The sequence below is a fragment of the Caretta caretta genome, chromosome 2 (assembly GCF_965140235.1).
Source record: "Caretta caretta isolate rCarCar2 chromosome 2, rCarCar1.hap1, whole genome shotgun sequence".
In the NCBI taxonomy this organism is placed as follows: Eukaryota; Metazoa; Chordata; order Testudines; family Cheloniidae; genus Caretta; species Caretta caretta.
In genome coordinates, this window is record NC_134207.1 from 158,419,964 (window position 1) to 158,444,686 (window position 24,723).

A 24,723-nucleotide genomic window follows, 5' to 3' on the forward strand; every position below is an offset into this window, starting at 1 on the left:
TTGTCAGAAAATCTGGAGAGCACGGGGGCAGCTGCGGGCTGAACAAATGGACTTTCCTAAACTCAGTTTGATAACATTTTAATTCAAGTAGTAGAAGATTATTGAGCTAGCCAATCCTGTTTTATTTCTTGTTCAAAATAGCATTTTCCCCTTATTCACCTTGTTCCCTTCCAATGATCAAAGGTTCTTGTTTGCTTGTAGAATCAAGATCTCGAGCATCAGTAGCCGTGTCTTCATTTGACCACTCCACTCCATTTAAAAGGCCGCATTCCACTATCTCAAACAGTAGCACATCTTCCTCAAGCAGCCAGTCCTCTTCTTCCATTTTGGGATCACTGAACCTGCATGTGTATTCCAGCCCACCTCATCCAGGCTTATTAGGACCACCCTTCTACCACTGGTCATATGATATTAGAACCTGCATTGAGGAAGATGAACTGGAGCAGGAAACTGGCAGTCAGCCTTCAATGAGTGAGTGAATTTCAGCATCTGGATTAGAAGGGATTTGTAAGGATTTTGGACATGGCAGGTTGTTCTGGTTCTGATGTGTATCTCGATGGATTGACACACCCAGATGTGTAGAGGTACAATATGTTAGAGCTTTGTGATTTATGTCTTAAGCAGTACTTTTAGTCCCTCAAATTTATCACATTTCTAGTTTTAGGTAGCAACAACCATGACAGCTCTTGCTGCTCTCTAGAGCCATCGCTGTCGCCCAGGGTAGTATGTACAAATAGTGCCTCTGCAAGTGGTTATCTTAAACTTTTTATTTTCAGAACTCTTTAAATACATGAACCAAATAAGGGAAACAATGGTGATACTGACTCCCACATCACTGCATTACTCCTTAGGCCTAGCTCCTTAGGGCTAGGAAATCTTAGCATTCTTCTAAGCTTTTTGTGTGTGTCTGTGTGTGTGCGTGCCCCCTCAGTCCAATGATGGAGAAGGCTATTAGGATGGTGGCTTTAATCAAGAAGGGTATATACATCTAAGGAGATTGTCTATCACTTTATAAAGAACTGGTTAGGCCACACTCAGAGTGTAGTGTTCAGTTTGGATCAGTAGAGTCCTAAAATATTAGACACTGGAAGATATAGTGTCTTTAAATGTGTAAAGACTGTTGGACTACAGGCCTAGACAGAGTCTAACTTTGCATGCTTTCTTCCTGTTTATAGTCACAGAGAGTTCAGAATCATCCCAGTGCACTTCGGGTGAAAGTGTGAGTGGTTTTAGTTGCTCTGTTCATCCTGGATTGTCCCAGCTTTCTACAGAGACATTCTTGGATGAAGGTGCTTCAAATCCTGGCTCTAAACCTCCTTCCCAGTGCACATCTCCTGCTCTCCCTGAGAAGAATCCTAGATCAAGACACACCAACCAGTATGTCACAGTGGTAAGTATTTCACGTTTTAGCTCACAAGTCGTACAAAAAGCCTTCACTGATTTCACTTATAATGATTACCAATCATTTTACCAACATGGCAATACTGAACTAAGCTGTTTTCTAAGACCCTGATTGTAGGGACTTGATCTGAGCATACTTCACATTGAACTCAGTAAGACACTTACAGCCAAATTCCGCTGTCAGTTACACCCATGCAACCTATTGACTTCCTTTTGGTTGCATAATTGCAATGGTGACTCTAGTGGATTTGTATGGGTGTGAATGAGAGCAGGGTTTGGCCCTCAGTGTTGTACGTTTAAATATAGGCATTTTTGACACCATTTTATAGCTGATGGATTTTAGAGTCTCTATTTTAGAAACAATTTATGTTCACAGGGGAAATCCATGCTTTTTCTTTTAACCTCTTGGTACAGTAAAAAGAGCTGGTAGTCTGAGTCTGTTCCCTGTCGGGCAAAGACCCACATCACAGAGCTAACACCACAGTTGGCCATGATTGCACCCTCTTGGTGGCAGTTCCATCAGGGAGGGCTGAACAGACCTAGAGGCCATACTAGCCTTTCCTCCTGAGTGGGGGTGATCCCTGCAGGGCAATGTGCTATCAGTGTCTTTGGATAAACAAAGAACTTCACACTCCAGGGCTGTCAGCCCAGCACCTTTCATCAGCAACTCTATTCACTTTAAAACCTTTTCCTGGTCCAAAGGCTGTTTTCAATTACAATTCTACTCTGAGTTCAGCAGAATGACTGTGACATACACTGGTGAAACTGAGAACAGAATTTGGCCCATATACACTAACTGCTCTGAACTGCCCGTGCATGAGAAGGTCAACATTTCTATTATTTTTATTTAGGTAGAATGTATTTGTATTGGCCATACTCTGCTAGCATTCGTCATGTTGTACCTTATTCTGTAAATAGTTGTATTGATTTAGTGGGGCTTCTTGTGGAGTAAGTCCCTACTCAGTGTAAATGTGGCAGAATCTGGCCTTATGAATTCAGAGTGAGCACTTAAAATAGGACAACATGAACAAATGAAGTGTCTCTTGCGCAATAATGCTAGAGTAAAAGAAGCTGCATCTTGACAGTGGTGGCTAAAAGCAGCAGTTAATAAACAGCACTGGGATTGGCAGCTGTACCTTCCTCTTGGCCTCCTGCTGTGAAAAGTCTCTTCAGTAGCCCTCACAAAAGAATTTCAAGCGGCAGGAGTATAACCAAGTCTAAATCCCCCAAAAGAGGCTCCCTCCTGAAACCCCAGTCTCTCTTGAACACCTTGCTCTGACATAGCCTGGCACCATAAAGAAAGCAGGGCTACAGTGCACCAGCTGCTTCTCACTCACACACTGAGTCAGTTATATGCAGGCTCTGCACTCCTCCCGGAAACTGTAATACCATGAAGTCTGGAGCCAACACCCATTTGAGAGTTGTAGGTGCCCTTCAAGTTAACCTCTGTAGACAAATAAAGTATAGAGCTTCCTACTGGTCAGCACTGCTGACAATATATTTGTTACAATAGAGGACAAAGGCTAGAGGATGCTACCCAACAGGATGTACAGTCAGCAGAGTATCTCCAAGGTCCTAAATGTCACTTGATTACATGTCGAATTGAACAAAATTAGAGTTAGAACACAATGAATACTGGTAATAAATGTTGCCACAAGCAACAGTGATTTAAGGGCAAGGTTCACAAAGCGTATAACTTGTAAAGCTGAAGCAATTAGGAAGTAAAGTGCAGGGTGCTACTAAGGTTAGAATTAGTCAGAGCCATCCCCTTTTTAAGGCGCACGTCCCTTTTGCTCGAATACACAATAGTGTACTGTGTGATTTTATTTAATCTATAATGAAAATCCCTGTTTACTCAAGGACATTAATGACAACATGATCCCTTCTTGGATCCATGCGGGGCTGGTCCCATAGACAAATACCCAGGGGACCGTCCAGATTTCAGTGGGGATAAATCAAATATATGATGTGTTAAGGATTTGATTAGCACAGGTGCAAATACGTACCTACTTTGTTTGTGCAAAGTTGGATTGGATGCTAGTGTACAAATTGGGATTTGTGTGTGTACGTGGCGAGATGGTAATCTGTCTAGCCTGCAGGTACATAAATGGGAATGTATCAATATCTAACCATAGTGCACACACAAAATAACACATTTCTGTGTGCACAAATGCACAACGAGGTAAGATCTGAAAAATTGGCCCTAAACCACCTAAGGAAGTGAACAAACTAAAACAAACTCTGACTGATTCCAAGTATTATATTGTTCTATCCAGAAACAGGAAGTCACAGAATATAGGCCAAATTCTCCTACCAACAGAACACCCTGCCAAAATGTAGAGAGTAAAACACAGCTGTTTTCTGGCTGGTAAGCAGTGGAATCCATGAGTTATTGGATCTCCTGGATGTGGCAAAGGAACATCCACAGACTGGTCTTTCACCTACCTAGAGCTGAAGAGAGCTAGAGCTTCCCTGATCCAGGATTAAATCAAGGCCTCCTGACCAATATGGATCAGAATGGGGGTCCTATCTATCTTCCCTTGACTCTAGGCACCAGCCGAGGCAGGCATCAAACTTCTCCTCTGCCAAACCAGCCAGGGAGAAGTAAATCAAGAACATGGTGCTGACTTATTCCAGCTGTAGATGGAATACATTAAGAACAAATAGTGTCCGTGGTTCTGCTGCATTTTGGAGGCAGTGTAGATGAGCTTGCCTGTAAGTTCAGTGTTCAGCATACATTTCCCTAAACCTCCTCCATTTTTTGGCTTTCACCTCACTCCAGATGCCTGGCATTTGTACTGTCCTTTCTGCCACAGTTAAATAGAGAACATCTCCAACAGTCCACAGATCAGGAGTTAGGCTCCTTTTAGGCACCCATTGCACTCCTTTTTTAACATGAGCATGGGTGAACATAAGTGGTGATCCAGCAAAGCACTTAAGCATGTGAATAATCCCACTGATGTGAAAGGCACTATTTACATGTTTAAACTTAAGCATATGCTTAAGTGCTTTGTTGGGCTGGGGATTTACTGAAGAATTTGGAGCACTTGGCTCTAAATTGCTAATGAAACCCCTTTGATCTTTCACAGCCTTATTTCTTACTGTTTAACCTTGCATATTGATTAATCTATGGGAGGATGAAAGTGTAAGACGCGTCTTCTGTGGCCTCTGTGGTGACGCTCTGACCTCTGCGTTGCTGTGTGAGACTCATGTTGGTTCCCTTGCTCCCCAGACTGAGCACTGCAGGCACAGCTTGCTCACCCCATGAGGTGGAAGGAAAAGCTTTGTGTCACTCAGTAGCAACTCTTCGGTCTCTCTAAAGAGAAGCGTAGACTGGTTCTGAGTACGCCCATTCTCTTTAGGCACCGTGAGGTGGCTGCAGCACAAACTTTTGATTGTGAGAGGCATACAATTGAGGAAATGGGCTCTGATAGGGACGTGCGACAGATAAAACCTCTCTCTCATGGAGGAGAACTTTGGATTTTATGGTTTGCACAGAAAAGTAATTTGGATGCCTATTTAGAGAATACATAGAAAAGTAACTACTCTGAAAATAGATGCGTCCTGATCCTGAGTTTATCACAGAGAGAAAATTCCCATTGGTTTGAAGATTGAGTGTCAGATTAGGCCTATGGATTTCAAATATACAGTGTAGGGGTAGCCATGTCAGTCCTAGGACATTAGAGAGACGTGGTGGGTAGGGTGGCCAGGTGCTCAGTTTTCGACCGGAAAGTCCAGTCAAAAAGGGCACCTAACAGTGTCCGGTCAGATCTACTGACCGGACACCCGAAGGCGGGTTACTGCAGGCGGAGGAGACGGGGAGGTGCTGGGTCATCACCCGTGCTAGCCATACTCAGCCAGGGCTACCTCCTACCTGTGTTGGGCGGCTGCAGCTCCGCAGGTGATTCCCTCCTGACCCGGGCAGGGGGCACAAGGGGAAAAGCAGCGAGTGACGGGGGAGGAAAGGGAAAAAGGTGTGGAGGAGGTGGCATCTTGGAGGAAGAGGTGGGGCAGCGGTGGGGCTTTGGGGGGAAGAAGTGGGGCAGGGGAGGGGCCTCAGGGGGAAGAGGCAGGGCAGGGGAGGTTCCGGCACTCCTCCTGGAGCATCCATTACCAAGTTGGCAACCCTAATGGTGAGTGTGGTGATATTTTTTTATTGAACCAACTTCTGTTGGTGAGAGAGACAAGCTTTCGAGCCATACAGAACTCTATGGATTTCAAGAGCAGTTTAAGGGATGTACCAACAAATAACTTTAAGATATCATTTTCTTAGAAACCAAAATCTAAAAATGTGCTAAATGTGATTTGGGGACATTATTATGAACGATTTCCTGCTGCATGTATAAAATCAGGAAGATGATTAATAAAGATAATGGTGCGTCTTACATTTTTATGGTATGAAGCAAAACATATTCATGATATCCAGTATTTTCATCATCCGTTTCTTATGATTAAGCAGAGGTAATGATTAGAAATGTTTGACACATTTTTGAACTATCCCTAGAACCAGGAGAATGCTATATGATGTGCCATTGTGAAGAAAATGTTCTGATGATCCTGTTGTTATATTAGTATGACCCAGGTTATTCCTAGCAAACTGTAATGTTGGTTTTCCATCCCTTTTCCATCAGAACAAAACCTCTCATGTATTAGGCCTCTCAACAATGGTTTGACTGACAGGCATAAATTCAGTAAGTAACTGGTTTTCTCAGCTCAACCCTTATACTAAAATGATCAAGCTAATAAAAGACTCCAGGCTGCCACGTTAATTATAAGATAATAACCAATTAAATTGGGGCATGAGAGAGTGTCTTAAAACTGATCTGCATGTTCTAACAATATTAGAAAAGTTACTGAATCCTATTTGTGTCACCTCTTACTAACCATCTTCTCTAGCGAGTGCTCTGGTATAAAAGTACTAGGCTTTATCCCTGTAATTCACTCTCTTCCTTCACTGAATGTTTACCCTTTCTCATATCTCCGTCTCTGGCCCACAGCAATTTGCTTTGTGGGTTGCACACATGCTGCTGTAACAATGGTATAAAATGAGGTAATGGGTTCTACATTCTACTATTTGCATAATGCCTGACACAGAGCAGTACTGCCTATTTTTACTTATGCCGTTTGGTATGTGTCTATTGTGTATGTACATACACATGTCGTCTTCACTGTTTAAAATTAAACAGTGGATGTTTATGCCAACAAAGAAGTAAGGTGCTGAAGGAGGTGATGCAGTTCTAGCATGCGCCTACTGAAGTAGTAAAGACAGAATCCAGCACGGAATGCCTGGATTCAAAGCCTGGTAGGCTGAAGGTGCTGGCTGCATACAGCAGGCTGAGCTGGTCTCTAGGAGCTTAGCCTGTCATGGTGGGTAGCAGCCTGAGGTTAGGAAAGTCCATGCAAAGAAACTCCCTGTCTCTCCTGCTCAACAACTCCTGATTCCCAAGCCCATCTGCAGCCCTTCAGGGTATGTCTACGCTGCAATTAAACATCCATGGCTGGCCTGTGCCAGCTGATTCAGGTTCCCAGGGCTCAGGCTAAGGGGCTGGTTAATTGTGGTATAGACATTAGGGCTTGGGCTGCAGCCCAAGCTCTAGGACCCTCCTACCTCGCAGGGTCCTAGAGTCTAGGGTCCAGCCTGAGTCCAAACGTCTACACCTCAATTAAACACAGACTTAGCCCAAGCTTTGGGAGCCTGAATCAGCAGGCACAGGCCAGCCACAGGTCTTTAATTGTAGTGTAGATATACCCTCTGTTATCCCCTGCTACCTCCTGGCTCACAAATACACACACAAGGACTGTGTAGTCTTTGGGGGGAGTTACAGCACTAGAATTGAGTAACCTGTTTGTGTGGCCATGGATTTCTGAGGCAGACTGTTCCAGGCTCTGCTGCTGTAGGCCAGGCTACTATATATACTCTTTGTATTTGTACAAAAATATGGGAGTGTTTGGAGGGAAAACACTCAATCTCCCTTGTGTAGCCAGAGAAATGCCCTGTATTATTAATTTCATGTGAAAGTAATTTAAAGTCAATAAATAACTAGACAAAATAACTGGGAAGAGGAAAAAACATTCACAAAAGCAAAACAAAAAACAACAAAAAACCCTGAAATTTCAAAGTTGTTTTTGTTTCACAGAGTTTGAAATGGAACCATTTTTCATGGTGTTTTTTGTGAGTTTTTAATCAAAACTTTATTAATTTTTATTAAAATCTAAATTTTTCATTTCCTGATCATCACATTTTCTTACTGGAAACAGAGTTTTCAGTTAACTAGTCATTTCAATAATGATTTCTAAAATTATTTTTATAAACATTTCAATAACATTGCAAATAATATGTGGATTAAAAATGCCAGGGAATATTTTTTCAAAAAGCAAAAAAAAATGGATAATGCCAGTAAGTTCTCACAAAAAGTTTAGTTTCCTAAAATAGGCCATTTTTCACAAAAAAATCTTTTTTTGAGAAAAATTTTGACCAACTCTACAAATAAAAGTTACAAAATTCCCAAGTACAATTTAAGAGTGGAAGAGACGGCAGGTTCTCAGAAACCAAAGCTTTATCGCACCATCAGTTCTTAAAATGAACTCTCAGTGAAGTCAAAGGGGAATCTTCGCCTAAAAATTGGCACAATATGCCCCAAGATACATACCCTACTAATGTGTTTAGATAAGGAATAAGAATACAAAAAGGACTGCCTCTGCACACAGTCATCACAACAGAGATGTGCAAAGGTAAGTTTTAGGACGGTTTTCCACATACTCTCTACCCTGCATTCTGTACAGACCGGCTAAATCCCAGCAACTACCCCAACAGGTTTATAATGAGCTCAATTTTACGGGTTTTTAGGGAGAGGCATTTTTTCTTTGTCTAATAAATTAGTCCTTCATTTTACTCTTTTACCTCACATACAGCTGATCAGATTTGTGAAAGAATTGTGGGTTTTATGATAAAAGCATGAAATTTTCCAGAGTCATAAGGCACGCCCTATAAAGATTTTCAAATATGAGGCCATCGCCAACTCATCCCATGCTGGCCGTGGCAGCCATTTTAAATTCTGAATTCATTTTTTCTAATGTTTTTCAGATACTGATGGTTTATGGTATTAAAACATCCCACTGGGTTTTTTTTTGTATTTTATTTTATATTTTTATATTCCTATTGTCCTAGGTGTCCTAAAAATAAAGCAATGAAATGTGATGGCTTGAGATTATACAAAAATATTTAGAATTAACATGCTCTGTAGCGTGCCACCAAGGAGTATTTACAAAAATATTAATTACATAGAAATATAACAATAAGTTTCAAAGTTTCTGTTCATGAACAGAAAGTTACATTTCTTTTTGCTAATAACCATATTTCAGATCGGTCTGTACTTAACAGGATATTCTTCTTCGAGAGATGTCCCTGGGGGTGCTCCACTTCAAGTCAAGGTGCGTCCCAGCGCCTTCGATCGGAGATTTCTACAGCAGTAGCCCTACGGGCTGCGCACGCGCTGTGCCTGCCTCTCGAGCTGTCAGTGTTCTAATAGCGCGCGCACAGCCTGGCCTCCTCAGTTCCTTCGCTACCCTCCCCGGCTAGAGACGGAGTTCAGCAGTGCTCTCTGAGACTAGCTAGGTAGTTTGTTTCTCAGTTTAGTTAGATAGTTTCAGTCATTAGAATTACTACTTAGATAAGTTACATGAGCTGTTACTTCTGTTTCTTAAAAAAAACCCCTCCGCGGATTCGGAGATGCCTGGCTCCCCAGGCTTCGAGAGATGCGCCTCCTGTAAGGATGCCGTGTCCATCTCGGACGGGCATTCACAGTGCGTACGCTGTTTTGGGGAGTCTCATGTACCCCCAAAATGCGTCCACAGTAACAAATTGAAAGCGCGAACCTGCAAGGACAGCGAGCTCAGGCTTAAAATGCTGCTCCAGGAAAACTCCCTCAGACCTGCCTCTGACCCTGGCCAGCAAACCTCTGTGACACCCTCCAGAGGCAAAGGAAAAGCAAAAAAATGGCCAGCTTCCTCTCCCCTCAGGAGTCGTTCCTTGGGGAAGAAATTAAAACTGGCTCTCCGGTCTCTGCTGACTGCGGCTCCGCTGCTCAGCACCTTCCACGCGGCAGATACCTCAGGCATCGACCGTGAGTTGGCTGCCCCACTACATGGTGCCAAGGCTCAGGGCTTCCAGTTGCCCGCCTCTTTCAGCTCTCCTGCGGCCACCTTTGCTAGTACGGTGCCGAGAGCTGTTATGGTGCTGACAGCACAAGCGGTGGCTATGGCACCGTCCTTTGATCTTCCGGTGCCGCTTTTACAGCTGCCGCTCTCAGCAATGAGCTTCCTGACGTCTGCAGCCTCCCTTGCAGTGGCTACCTCAGGGGCTCCTACTCTGCGGAGCCAGCCTGCGCCCCCGGGACACCCTTTGGTGCACCAGCAGATTCCCCAGGAGACTCTGCCTCCACCAGCTACACCGGCACCGACTCCTGGTCACTCGGCTCCACCGCAGCTTTTACAGCCAGAGGATTTAAGGGTGTCCCATGCTCCTGACTCTCCTCTTCTCAGCACCAGCCTCTCCCTGAGACCTTTAGCACCCTACCTTCAGTACTCCCCTACCACTTCAAACCCCTTCAATGAAGTGTGGGTGGAGAAAGAGGAACATGATGACCAGTTGTTTTTCTCTCAGTACTCTCCCAGTTACCTACAACCAGGAGACGCATTACAGCATGCTCTCCATATCCTCAAGGCTATTCACACTAGTATGGCAATCCCTGGATGGGACCACCTATTCTGCCCCCTCTCTCCCAGGGCAATGGCCACACTGGGGCCCATGGACCTACACTGCACCACACTCAGGTCTTCCGCGGGCTGCCCTGAGGAAAGCTGTCAGACCCTCCCCACTGCCTGCTTACACTGAAACCCAGATAAGACCTGAAGTGGCCACCACCCCTACAGAGGACACTGCCCACACACCTCTTCTATAGTGATAACACCACAAGACGCCATGGTACCCCCACCACCTCCCGCTACTGATGAACTCGCTCACTTTCAAGAGTTGTTTCACAGAGTAGCAGAAGAGCTCAAGGTTACCTGGGAGGAGGTCCCTGAAACACACCATGAGCTTACCAACATCCTGCAAGCTACGACCTCCTCCAAAATAGCTCTACCAATTAATGGGGCCATTATGGAACCTGCTAAAACTATTTGGCAGACCCCAGCTATAATAACACCCACTAGCAAGAGATTGGACCGAAAATATTTTGTTCCTTCTAAGGGTTCAGTTTCTATTTACGCACCCCTCACCTAATTCGCTAGTGGTCGATGCGGCCAATCAGTAAAACAAATACTAACACTTCTGCTCCACTCCATCAGACAAAGATAACAAGAGACTGGACTCCGGCCACAAAGTCTATTCTTCTTCCACTTTGCAATTTAGAGTAGCGAACTATGCGGTGCTCTTAGCAAAATATGACCACAAAAATTATGCTAAGGTAATGCAATTTATTGATGATGTGTCAGAGGATAAACAACAACAATTTAAAGCAGTGGTGTCCGAGGGCCAATTGATCTACCACATGGCTCTTCAAGCCGCCCTCGATGCTGTGGACACAGCGGCCAGATCCACAGCCACGGCCGTTGTCATGCGGCAGTCCTCATGGCTTGCTTCTTCCTCCTTTCTGAAGAAGATACAGAATACGGTCGAAGATCTCCCTTTCAATGGAGACAAGCTCTTTGCTGCTACAACCAGTGAGGTCCTTCACTCCATGAAGGATTCCCATGCCACTCTCTGATCCTTAGGCATCCAAACACCTGCCTCAAAGAAGAGACAATATAGATATCAGCCATACCAACGACCGCGTTACCATACCTTTGAGCAACATCCACCTTTCAGACAGTATGATACGCAACAACGACATAAACCCAGGAACCAACAACGTCACTCTCCACAAACAATGGCGACCCACCCTACTAACCCAAATAAACAAATTTGAAGTCTTTGTCGAGGGTATAGAAAACCTCGCACCCTCTCCAGTGCCAGCTCCAACCAAGCTTTTTTTTTTGGACACAGTTTGCGTCCATTCCTGGCCAACTGGCAAACCATCATTACGGACAGATGGGTCCTGGAAATTATCAGATTGGGTTAGGCTTCTTCTCCTTACCCACACCCACTCCCACCCCATCCCTCTTCAGGGACCCCTCTCACGGACAATTGCTCTGTCAGGAGGTGCATAACATCTCCTGTATCTCGGAGAAATAGAGGAGGTACCTCCTCAACACAGAGGGAAAGGGTTTTACTTCCACTGCTTCTTGACGGAAAAGAAAAGTGGCGGTTCGCACCCTATCCTCGATCTTCAACGTTTGAACAAGTTCGTCAAGAAACAGAAATTCCAGATGGTTACTCTCCCAATGATGATTCCGACGCTGGAGCAAGGAGATTGGTTTTCAACTCTCAACCTCCAAGACGCATATTTCCATGTCTCTATCCACCCTGCCCATCGATGTTTCCTCAGGTTCGCTGTGGGAGAGCAACACTACCAATACAGGGTCCTCCCTTTCCACTGCACAACGTGTCTTCTCCAAGGTGCTAGCAGTTGTAATAGCACATCTCAGGAAAAAAGGAATCCTCAGACTTCCTTACCTGAATGATTAAGAAGAACATAAGAACGGCCATACTGGGTCAGACCAAAGGTCCATCCAGCCCAGTATCCTGTCTACCGACAGTGGCCAATGCCAGGTGTCCCAGAGGGAGTGAACTTAACAGATAATCAGTGGTGGATTAATGATTTTGCCGCCCCCAGGCCCTGAAATAATTGCTGCCCCCGGTCCTATAGGAACTTGTTTTAGTTTTTATTCAAATTGTTTGAATCCACCGGCAGCTGTTTCCTGCAGCAAGCCTGGGAGGGAGGGAGTAGAAGCGGAGCAGCAAGCCTGGGAGGGAGAGAGTAGAAGCGGAGTGCCGGTGCGCTCAGGGGAGGAGGTGGCGGTGGAGCGGAGGTGAGCTGAGGTGAGGAGCAGTTCCTCTGCTTCCCCCCCCCCCCCGGGTTACTTGCTGCAGCCCTCCCTGCGCCCCCAGTTCACCTCCGCTCTGCCTCCTCCCCTGAGCGTGCTGCCGCTCCACTTCTCCCCCCTCCCAGCGCTTTCATGCAGCAAGCCTGGGAAGGAGGGAAAATGCAGCTTGCCCACGGGAGGAGGCGGGGCCAGGGATTTGGGAGATGGAGTTGTGGAGGGGAGGGCATGAACACCCACCGGTGCCGGGTAAAGTCGGCGCTTATGGCTATTATAAATTTGCCGCCCCTGCAAATTTGCCACCCTAGGCTTAGGCCTTGTCGGCCTAGGCAATAATATGCTGCTGCAGGTAATGATTTAGTGATCTCTCTCCTGCCATCCATTTCCACCCTCTGACAAACAGAGACTAGGGACACCATTCCTTACCCATCCTGGCTAATGGCCATTAATGGACTTAACCTCCATGAATTTATCCAGTTCTCTGCATCTGAAGAAGTGGGGTTTTTACCCATGAAAGTTTATGCTCAAATAAATCTGTTGGTCTTTAAGGTGCCACCGGTCTCCTTGTTGTTTTTGTGGATACAGACTAAGACAGCTACCCCTGATACTATTATATCAATATCCTCCTTTAACACGAGGCACTCTAGTTCACCCATCTTATTATTTAGACTTCTAGCATTTGTGTACAAGCACTTTAAAAAACCTGTCACTGCTTATTTGTCTGCCCTTTTTCTGATGTGTCAGATTCTTTATGTGAATGTTTCTCGTCTGATCTGGCCCATACTTTATCCTTTTCCATCTCCTCCTCCTGACTGAAACCTAGAGAATCTCCATCAATAGACTCTCCTCTAAGAGAAGATTGTCTCCTCAAGTCTTCCACTCAGTTGGAAGCGAACCACGCAACTCTTGCAACTCGCACCTTGGGCCTGCAGATAAACAAAAACAAATCTACCTTACAACCTACCCAACAAATGGACTTCATCGGCGCCCACCTTGATTCCACCACCAGTCTTGCATCTCTCCCCCAGGACAGATTCCACACAATGGGCATCCTTATTACCCAGATACGTGCCAGCCCACAGACTACAGTCCGAGGCTCCCTACAGCTCTTAGGACATATGGCCCTTGCACATTTGTGGTTGTGAATGCTCACCTGTACATGCGGTGCCTTCAGGGTTGGCTAGCCATGGTATACAAACCAAACAAGCACAGGCTAAACATGTTACTAACTATGCCCCAGAAAGTCAAGGACTCACTCCTTTGGTGGACCTCTCCCATCAACCTCTGCACCAGGATTCCCTTCCAACAAGATCCCCCTTTAATTACCATCACCACAGATACATCCCTCACAGGATGGGGAGCACACATTGGCTATCTCACCACTCAGGGTCTCTGGGCCACTTCAAAAACCAGGCTTCACATAAATTTGCTAGAGCTCCGGGCCGTACGCAATGCCTGCCTCCATTTCCTTCCCATCATTCAAAACTGCCGAATTCGAATCATGACCGACAACATCGCGTGCATGTTTTATGTCAACAGACGGGGGACCCCGATCACACTCCCTTTGCACAGAGGTGATAAAATTTTGAAACTGGTGCCTTCAACACAACATCCATATCTCCGCCTCATACCTGCCAGGTTCTCAGTATACCACCGCAGATGAGCTCAGCCGATTGTTCCCCTTACAGCACGAGTGGGAACTCAGACACCATTCTTTCCAACGTTTTCCAGACCTGGGGTTATCCTCAGCTGGATCTATTCGCCCCAGCAACAAACAAAAAATGCCCGACATTCCGCTCCAGAGCAGGCCTGGGCAAACACTCACGGGGGGACGCCTTTATGCTCCCTTGGACCAAGACACTCATGTATGCGTTCCCACCAATGCCTCTATTGCACAGTGTCATTCAGAAGATACGAGCAGACAGAGCCAACATGATTCTCATAGCCCCAGTGTGACCCAGACAACCATGGTACCCCTTTCTCCTGTGCATGTCGGTTAAGCTTCCCATTCCCCTTCCATCACTCAGCAATCTCCTATCATAACGCACGGGACAACTATTTCACCCCGATGTACAACATCTCCACCTGAGGGCCTGGCTGATCAATGGTTCTCTAATGCGAAGTTAACATGTTCGGACCAAGTATGAACTGTCTTGCTACACAGCTGAACACACAACATGCGCACTACCTACCTGCATAAATGGAAACGGTTTACATCTTGGTGCGCTGGCAAACCAGACCTCTCCAGTTTCTGCATCACTCCCACTGATACTAGATTACCTGTTACACCTTAAAACATGTGGCCTCTCTACGAGCTCACTCAAGGTCCACCTCATGGCAATCACCGCCTTCCACCATAAGGTTGACAAGGTAATGGTCTTTGCCCATCCAATCACCAAAAGGTTCCTGAAGGGCATCCAGACATTATACCCGGATGTGAAACTGCCTGCTGCACCTTGGGATTTACACCTACTCATCAAAGCCCTGATGGATAAACCCTTTGAACCGATGGCTACCTACTCCTTTCTCCACCTATCCATGAAGACCGCCTTCCTCATAGCAATCATGTCTGCCAGACAAGTAGGAGAAATGGGGGCATTTATGGCGGACCCTCCATATACCACGTTCTTCCGCAATAAGGTCACACTCTGCACGCATCCAAGGTTTTTACCTAAGATACACTCTTCCTTTCACCTCAATGAACCCGTACACCTTCCAACGTTTTCCCAAAACCTCACGCTAACGCCTTTGAAACGACAATGCACACTCTTGATGTTCGCAGAGCATTATTCTTTTACCTGGATAGAACAGAATCATTTAGGAAAATCCCCAGACTTTTTGTGTCTACTACTCAGCGCTCACAGGGAAATGCTATCTCTACGCAAAGGCTTTCCAAATGGATTGCTGACTGCATATGCCTTCGTTACCAACTCAGGCAAATACAACCTCCTACATCAATTAGGACACACTCTACAAGAGCTGTCTCCACCTCCACGGCCTTTCTCCATAATGTCCCATTGTCTGATACATGCAAGGCAGCTACCTGGGCATTGAACCTTACCTTCGCTAATCACTACGCTCTCATCCACACTGCAGCACCTGACACCAGATTGGGTAGAGCTGTCTTGTCAACAGCCTTCTTGCCCCATCCGAAGTCCCAACCATTCTAAGGGATACTGCTTTTCAGTCACCTGAAGTGGAGCACCCACAGGGAAATCTCTCTCTCGAAGAGGAGGTTACTCATCCTATGCAGTAACTGATGTTCTTCGAGATGAGTGTCCCTGTAGGTGCTCCACTACCCGCCCTCCTCCCCTCTACTTTGGAATTTATAACACACTCTGTTGTAGCGAAGGAACTGAGGAGGCCGGGCTGTGCGCGCGCTATTAGAACACTGACAGCTCGAGAGGCAGGCACAGCGCGTGCGCAGCCCCTAGGGCTACTGCTGTAGAAATCTCTGATAGGAGGCCCTGGGACGCACCTTGACCTGAAATGGAGCACCCCCAGGGACACTCATCTTGAAGAATATCCGTTACTGCACAGGGTGGGTAACCTCCTCTTTCTGCATCTCAAAAAGATTGAAAAGGCAGCTTACATAAACATGCAGCCTAAAATCAATTAAGAAACAAGGAAATCTTTCAGTCTTCAGTATATTGAAACATCGCATTCCCCACCATTTTTCAAGAGGAAGAGCTCCAATTTGAGGAGGTCTGCTGAACAAGGGGAGAGCTCAGGAGGTCTGCTGAACAAGGGGAGTTTATTTTGCTTGATAGGCTCTGTTAATGACTTGGTTTTCTCTTGCAATCTCTCTTTTAAATGGGGTGTACTGCTACTGCTTGAGCTCCTCCAACTCCCTAGCAGAGACAATCACAGAAGGGTCTGCAATGTCTTCAGTGTCCAGTTTAATTAAGTCTACGCTCTCCTCTGAGAAGAGGTTGCCCATGTCTTCTATGACCTCAACAAATGCCTTGACATGTTGTGTAAAAGAAGCCTGGGCACTATCATCTGCTCACGGTGCTTTGTGTTAGACCCTTTTCAGGTGGTTCCTTTCTCCGCTGTGGCTTCAGATTCTCCTATCACCCTGGCTACCTCTGGTCCCACTATCATCCACTGCCGAAGGGCCTCTGGACTTTGTGTTAGACCAACAGCTCCACCATCCCCTTTGATTATAGCATTATTTTCCTCATGAGCTTGGTCAAGTGCAATTACAGAGAAAACATGCTGGTTCTTGCAAACTGGATTTCCTGTTTAGGAACTCTTTAGCTGTGTCTGGAGGCACTGTATGAAGGCTTGCTGTAGCTCGAGGATGAACAGGCACCTATTGAGCATAATTAGTATGATCTAATGCAAAGAACCAGAGTGACAGCTTTCCAAGGCATTCCATGTATCAAGCAAAGTTTCACAGATTGACAGCACATTGGTCAAGACGAGAAGCTCCAGATTAAGTGTGGTATGTCAAAAGTGGAACGCTTGGTTTTCTAGTTTCCACTTGCCACAGCATTTATATTACCCCATGTGGCCTCATCTTCCCTGGGGTATACTGTGTGTATGCATTTTAGAGCAAGATGTACTGACCATTGGTGGGCTGCCTAGCACATGTGACATGAGACACTTTCAGGAAGGAGTCAGCTGTTCCTGGGGAAGCCACTTTGGCCTGAACAAGGGCTTCTGTCCATCCACTGTCTTCTAGCCAATCTGAATCAGCTTTAGACTTGCCATTTCCAGATGAAGACCACACAACATAATGACAAATTTGTCCTTTCCATTCCCAGCAGGCCAGGTCAACTGTATCCATTTGATTATGCTGAAAAGGAGTTGATCCACAGTGATCACTGGCACTTGGTATGGGTTTAGGTGGTGCACAGCATTCCTTATCACATCCATGGCACAGACTTGGAGTCATCTGGAAAGAGGGGAAGAAGCACAGTGATGGATGGGACGAAGTCTGGGATGGTAAGCTGCCCAGGAAATGTCTTGATCTCCATTGAAGGTATCCAGACTTGCTGCTTGCCTTACTTGTTCAAGCCACCTGCATTCTTCTTGCAGGGCTTGCGTAATCAATTGGCAGTCTGTTTTCATTTCAACATTTGCATCAGGGATGGCAGCATTGATTTTCTTCAAAATCAATGGAAGGACAATTCTATAAGACTCAGGAAGTGATGATATAGACTTCTTCACTGATGCTGCAGTCTCACAGTCCAGGGTGGGAATTCTATGGACTGCTCCCTCCACTTCAGTACTGGGATGCTGAAAACGTGATGTCCCAGTTCCCTGGGAGGAGTCTGTTGCTGTGGTGGAACTAGGATTGTGGTCTATGCTGTCTATGGCCACAACAATGAACAGACCACCATGGAGCTTGAGCAGACAGACTACAGTCTTGTCCTCAGAGTGTTGGCACGCATTGTTTGCCATGCTGGTAGAGAGGCCAACACACTGTCATAGGAGATAGTTCCTTTAAACTTGGATTGTCTACTATCTACTAGCTCACTTTTTCATGTCAGTGCATGATTTGTCAAACCAGTGTAGACTGGAAAAGGCATTTCTCGAGCTTTGTTGTGGTACAAACTTTCTGTTCCTTCACGGCAATGGATATTGCTGTTCTACTGCAGCAGCTGTGCCAAAATAAGGATAGCTGGATGAATGGAAACTTGTTCTAGCTGAGTTTTAATGTTTGAACCACACAATATTATGGACATCAGTGCCAGTAGGGACTCAAGCACAGATTTTGCTTGGCATCCTGGGTCAAATGATACAAGTAGACTGTGTTTTTATTTAAAACAGGTCCCTTTGAATAATTTTTACTGTTTGGGACAGGTGAAATGCTGCTTCATCACAGTTTTCCTCACGTGCACATCAGAGGGCATGTTTAAGGCCCTGCTTGAAGGCAAGGAGCACATCACATCCTTTGTGTGCTTGGAGAGCTGGAATGTGTGAAAGGATATGGGATTTTACTTCATTGTGTTGTGAATGCGCACAGGCAGCTGTTCTGGTCTAGCTGTATAGAGCATCGTGAGGACAGCTAGTTTAAACACTGGACCCACATCTTCATTCAGTCTTGTCTCTTCAATCTATGTTGTCAGTTCAGAAGAGGCAGTCCCATGTGATATCTTCTCTGTGTTGCTTTGCTCAGATTTCTTTCCCCTTATTTTATTGTAGAGAGAGACCAAACATCTTTGCATGATACCTTGTCTCTTGGGCCACTAAGTCCCCTGCACTTAGTTTTGCAAGCAAACACTGGTCTTGCAGCTCAGGTGCACAGTTTAGACTCAGCTCTCAATGCTGAGAGTAGAAGCTTCATGGAAGTCTTCTGATAGTATGTTCACTTCACAAATAAAGCACCCTTCTTTTTCTGGAGGTCCTTTGTTTTGGTCACCTAAACATGTGTATTTCCTCTATAGTTCGTCAGGGTGATCCACAGGTTTTTCAGCTTTTTTTAAAACTTGACAGAGCAGGATTTGTGCCAACATCCATTGTTCTTGTTCAAAGTCTTCTCAGTACCATCACCATTATCTCATCATCTGTCTGTGGATATGGGAAGTGCATTCATCTTATGGAAACATCTGATATTTTCTGCTAGAGTTTGATGGCCAGATCTAACATGCTCTCTTTTTGATTCTGCTGGATTAATCAACTCTGTAGCCGTGTTTTCCTGACAAAGCGCACGCTTGCCCCAGTCAGTAGAGGAATGGGATGTCTCCATTGATGGACCTGGCTCTCAAACAAGCTTGTATCTTTTTGACAGGTTTGATGCACCAGTAACAACCAATAGTAATCTGTATCTTTCACTACTGTGTATAGTTAACATCACCCAATCATAAAGCAGCTTTCACACAACCAAAGTAGTATCTGAAAGAAAAAAGAGAAATGGGATTAAATTCTTCCAAGACCACACTGACAATCAAAATTAGTACAAAATGTGTCCTTACACCAATTTTAAGGTCTTGTTGAAGCAAAACCAAGAATACATCCCTTGTCTGTCCAGTTGTAAAACATTATTTGCTGATTGTGATAATGTTTTTAAAATGGCTGCCACAGCCAACTTGCATGAACTGGCAATAGCCCCATGTCTGAAAATCTGTATTAGGTCATGTCCTAACATGGTGGCAAATTTCATACTTTTATTTTAAAACCCACAATTCCCTCTCCCTTTCCCCTTACAAATCAGATCGGCTAATAAGTAAAGGTTTATACCTTTGCACAACTGACTCGGTAAGACTCTGTATTTACCCAAATAAACCCATGGATATTGAAATGAACCAATTATAATGGCAGCATTTTGCATGTAATTCATGAATTAGATTCAGATTCCTCTTTCACGCACACTTTGATCTCAGTCAGGAATAACTCCATTGAAGTCAGAGTTATACATTCTGTAGTAGATTATAAAACTGAAACTGGGTATTTCTTTCTATAGAGCTTTCTTACGTAAGTATTTCTGATGGGGTTAAAGATTCTTTATAAACTTAGTGTGACATTTTTCTAAAGCTCTGTGTGCTGAGCACTGCTGAAAATCCTTAATTTTAAAACAGCTAATTTTAATAACCATTTACAGTTAACTGTTCTTTGAAATCTGTTAAAATTGACTTAAGGAATATTTTTCATACACATAGATTGCACTGACAGATCTATTTTTGTATTAATTGAAAAACTGTTTCAATCTCAAGCAATTAAACTGAATCTGATTTTTATCGCCATATTTCAGCATAATAATAAACAGAAGTGCTAATGTCTGAATAGTTTGAGTGCTTCACTATGCTAGTTGTGGTGTTCTGATTTTAACTAAAGATCGTAGTAAAACTCACTGTAACCTGTTGATTGTTTTGACAGCTATGAGTCAAATTATTATGAAGACATTTTCAGCTATGCTGACCCTGCTATTGCAGAGCATCCCAAATTCACTTTGTGATGAAAAACCTGTGACACGCTTCATGGACTCTCTTACTGGATATTTCATCAGCAGCAAAATCAAAATCTAAATATTTTTTTGAACGACCAGAGAAGACACATCTTATTTTTTCTTTGTCATTTTAAAGGCAGTTTTGTTGCAGAGTTCTTAATCTGCACTTCCAAAATATGAACCAAATTTTGCTCTCAAATAAGCATGCAGGTCCATTGATTCCAGGGGGTAGCACTGAAGGCCTGCAAGGGTAGAACTTGGCTTTGTACATGTGTGTGACAAATTAGAATGTTGTTTTCTGTTTTAACCTGAATCTTGTATATAGCAGATGATGATGTTGTAGATGTTACTATATTTTGTGCAATCCTGTAAATGTAGAAATCCTTAATAAATGAACTAATATCTGTACAAAAGGAAAAATATACAAACTGCTTGAAACATTTGTAAATATTATTTTATTACTGCCCATTACAGCAGATCTGTTTTTATCTACTTATTAGTGTCTTCTCCAGCACACCACAAAGGCAACATGAATTCCTGCAATCAGAGTAAACATGGACTTCTGTTAGAATATGGCAGTTTCTAGAGATTAAAAATAGAAATAATTATTTGTAACCATTTTCAAATATGAAAACATACTATTGTTCATGGCTTGTTGAAAACAGTTTGACTTTTGTTACTTCAAACACTGCCCTTGTTTAATACTTTTTTTAAAAAAATAAACAAAACAATTTCTACTGTTACATTTATTTTTATTGTATGTGATGTTCCTTTTTTTTCAACCAAGCATTTGACTATGCTGTAAAATCATGAAGCTTTGATGAGCCGTATCTATCAGGTTTTTAATCTTCTGTTTTACTTTTATGATGAAATTGTGATTCTGATGGGTTTCCAAGAGGCATTATAACTTATAACTCCTATTATTCATAGGACTGACTCACACCCTGTGTGAGGCAAGGGGGTGATGAATAAATAAATTAGTGACAGAGGGGAAATAGGGAAGAAATTAGTCTACTGACCATTTAGAGTAGTGGTATCTGGAAGGCTCTCACATTCTTCTCTTGGCAGAAGACCCTAGATAGATAATAAAAGATAAATAGACAAAGATACAACAATTCCCAATTTAGGGCTACATTGTAACAATGTAATCTGTCCTGAGTAAAGGCAGCATCTAGCTGTGCTGTTCCTTGGAAAGTTACAATTCAGTCCCTGCTTCTCCCTTTGCACTAGGGGTAAATAATCTGTGCCAGTTCTTTACCAGGTGTGGATTACTTCTCCCTCCCTGCCAGTTCAGCTATGCTGGCTGGCGCATTGGGTGGTAAAGTCAAGGTCTATATTCATCCTTCACCTCGCCCGCTTGCACAGGAAGGGGAGTAGCACACTTATGGTGCTTACCTATGCTGTGACCTGCATATGGGTACCTAGTACAGGACGCTAAAGTTTCATTCCCCTCACTCTCTTTTGTAGGCATGTTGGGCAGCTGCCAAGCTTACCCTTAATTAAGGGGGGGGGCGGGTGTTTCTATTGTCACATCACTATTTTTGCGTCACAGGACAAAATAAGCAGCGCCTTCCAGTAGAGCTTGTTGTTATAGAGAGCACTGAACTTATCCAGAAAAACCAAGGCCCTCCAAATGACTCTCCTCTATAACTAATATTATCAGCCATCTACACTTTGATAATTTGATGGGGCTGTTCTGCGTTCTGCAACCCAAGCCTGCAGGGATATTAAAAATCCCCCAAGATACCAGGATGTTATCTCATGACATTTGTTATGGAACAATAAGATATCAAGCATTGGGATAAAATGAATTGGTCTTGGAGGACTAACTTTAATAGATGGGAATTTTATGAACTGTATGTGATGGGTTGTCACCTCCGGGAGTCATGGGAACTGCTTTGCCTCCAACCATTCAGCTGTGCTGGTCCCGCTCATACTGCTCTGCTGGTGACTCAGCCAGCCTCTCCAGGCCCTGTTATCACCCAACACAATAGCAGGTGGCACCACACACCCAACTGAGCTACCTGGCTGCTTTACCTAAGCCACTCAAGGACAGACAGAAGACAATAGCCAATTTCCCAGCTCCCCAGCCTTACAGCCTTGCTGGAGTATAAACCCAGTATTCTACCATCTTGTACTGCACAGGGATCTGTACAATGCAAGCTCATTAATATAGCAAAAAGAAAAGGAGTATTTGTGGCACCTTAGAGACTAACCAATTTATTTGAGCATAAGCTTTCCTGAGCTACAGCTCACTTCAAGCTTATGCTCAAATAAATTGGTTAGTCTTTAAGGTGCCACAAGTACTCCTTTTCTTTTTGCGAATACAGACTAACACGGCTGCTACTCTGAAACCTGTCATTAATAAAGGTCGCTTTCCCCTCGATGTGGGAAAATTATGCACAACAAGCCTGTAGTAACCAAGCTGAGATTTTCCCAGACACTTCACTTAAAGACACATTGGTTAAGATAAAACCTAAAACAAGTTTATTCACTACAAAAGGTAGATTTTAAGTGATAGCAACCAGACCAAAGCAGATTACTGCGCAAATAAACAAAAAACCATAAACTAAGCCTAATATAGTAGATAAGATTTGAATTAGCAATTTTTCACCTTGACTGATGATACAAGCAGTCCACCAAGTTTCCACAAAGAGGCTAGAAATCCCTTTAGCCTGGGACCAGCAGTTCCCCCAGTTTCGTCTTTGTTACTTAGGAGTTCTCTTGTGAGGGGAGTGAGGTTAGGAGATGATGTCACTCCTCACCGAGCTTTTCCATATGGTGGGAACTCTTTGTTTCAAGATAAGTTCCCGGTCCAGTTTGTGGAAAAATATAGGTACCAAAATGGAGTTCAGTGTCATGTAGTCTGGTCACATGCCCTTGTATGCCTTGCTGAGTCATAGCAGCCTTTACTCGTAGTCTGGCTGAAACTTTTCACAGGGAGACTAAACTCTTCCATGGTCCATTGTCTTTGTCAGCCTTTCAGGTACAACTGTCAAGCTTCGTCAGTGTTGTACCTGAAAGGCTAGTTGAGGGTTTTGCTCACAATAAGCACATTTGAAATAGAGATACGTAGTCAATATACATAACTTCAGATACAAAAATGATACATGTACACAAATATGATGATCATATTTGACAAATCATAACTTTTCCAATGACACCTCATATGACCCATCTTGTAAAAAATGCATCATAATTATGCTATAATCATATCACTATGATGAATATGGAGTTGCAGTGTTACACTGTACATCTGAAACTTTATAAAAGTTCAGTTAAGAAACCAAATGTAATTTACAGGACATTTCCCTCTATCTTATTGTCCTAACCTTGTGGACTAAATATCTAACCCAATCTTCCTTATTCCCTACGGTGATGGGGTGTTCACCCCATGCTAGCCTAGAAGAAGTTAATGAGGTTGAGAAGGGGCCAGTTAACTGGCTAGGCCACCTCAGAGGGGAATTAGGTGGCGAAGTAACCCCAGATTGATGATGGAGCCCAGCTGAGAAAGAACAGGTAGGGCTACAATACACCAGGAAGCTGGCAGCAGAAAGGGACTGTAGTGAAGAATCCTGTGGCCACTCTCTGACTGTTAGCAAGGGAAGGAAGGAAACCCTGGGGAGAGTAGAAAGCCCAGGGCTCCAGGCCATGAAGGAAGGGTTTACCCAGAATTGTGCTGGAGCAAAAGCCTGAGAGAGGTATGGAGTAGAAAAAGATTTAGGAAAATGGTAGCAAGGTGGGACATTGTGGACCTTGGCTGCTGATTAGAGGGTCCCTGTGCCAGAATCTGAAGTAGAGGTTGGGCCCGGTTTCCCCTGGTAGTCACTGGAGAAGTGGCACAGTCTGGGCAGTGAATTGGAAGACTGCTGGAGACTGTTTGGATGGAGACACTTTGATAACCCCCCGGAAGGGGAGAACTTTGTGACATGGATGGAGGGCCAAGCCATGAAGGGAGAGCACGCTGAGTTGCAGAGTAAGAGTGAGGCATCAGGTACCCAAATGAGCGATGAAAGGGGGCATCGGACCTGGAAGGAGCTATGCTTCAGAACTGCCAGGAGAAGGCACCCTAGCAGTGAGTTGGCCCTGCAACATCTAGATTCTCCCTTGCTCCTTACTTTTGAAGGGACACATGCTATTCCACTTTACCCTATCATCACTTCTATCAGTCCATGTACTAAGATACATATAGGTCAAACCCTAAGGTTCTTGTTTGGTTCATTGTCCTTATTCAAGCAAAACACCCATTCACTTCAAGTGATACTTTGAGTAAAGACTTTAGGATCTGGCCCATGCGCAAAGCACAAGCCGCCATGTCCTATTCATTGTCGACTGTTCTCAAGTCACTTCCTTGTTGTTTAAATCAGGATTCAAAATTTCTCAGCTAATGCTCCATCTAGTTGCCATGACAATGTTTCATGCATTTGTGACTGCCCTTGAGATCT

The 24,723-nt window shown here is 44.2% G+C and overlaps 1 protein-coding gene and 1 long non-coding RNA gene across 4 annotated transcripts in view; one reads left to right on the forward strand and one right to left on the reverse strand.

The window, feature by feature from the left end:
• PLEKHG4B (pleckstrin homology and RhoGEF domain containing G4B) overlaps positions 1-21,027 on the forward strand; it is a 135,255-nt gene extending 114,228 nt beyond the window's left edge. For 2 of the 3 annotated variants that reach the window (XM_048839352.2, XM_048839353.2), the window contains exons 21-24: positions 202-471; positions 1,176-1,390; positions 6,033-6,092; positions 20,209-21,027. In XM_048839352.2, coding sequence (XP_048695309.2) covers positions 202-471; positions 1,176-1,390; positions 6,033-6,074 — 527 coding nt within the window. In that variant the 3' untranslated portion in view covers positions 6,075-6,092; positions 20,209-21,027. The remainder of the gene's footprint in view (positions 1-201; positions 472-1,175; positions 1,391-6,032; positions 6,093-20,208) is intronic. The other variant, XM_048839354.2, reaches the window with a different exon arrangement.
• Positions 11,565-23,247, reverse strand: LOC142071128 (uncharacterized). Its single transcript, XR_012667118.1, has 4 exons — positions 22,893-23,247; positions 21,298-21,352; positions 15,863-19,227; positions 11,565-12,016 (listed from the first exon to the last, which is right to left on the reverse strand). It is a non-coding gene; the product is annotated as an uncharacterized LOC142071128 (long non-coding RNA).
• Positions 23,248-24,723: the final 1,476 nt, after the last annotated feature.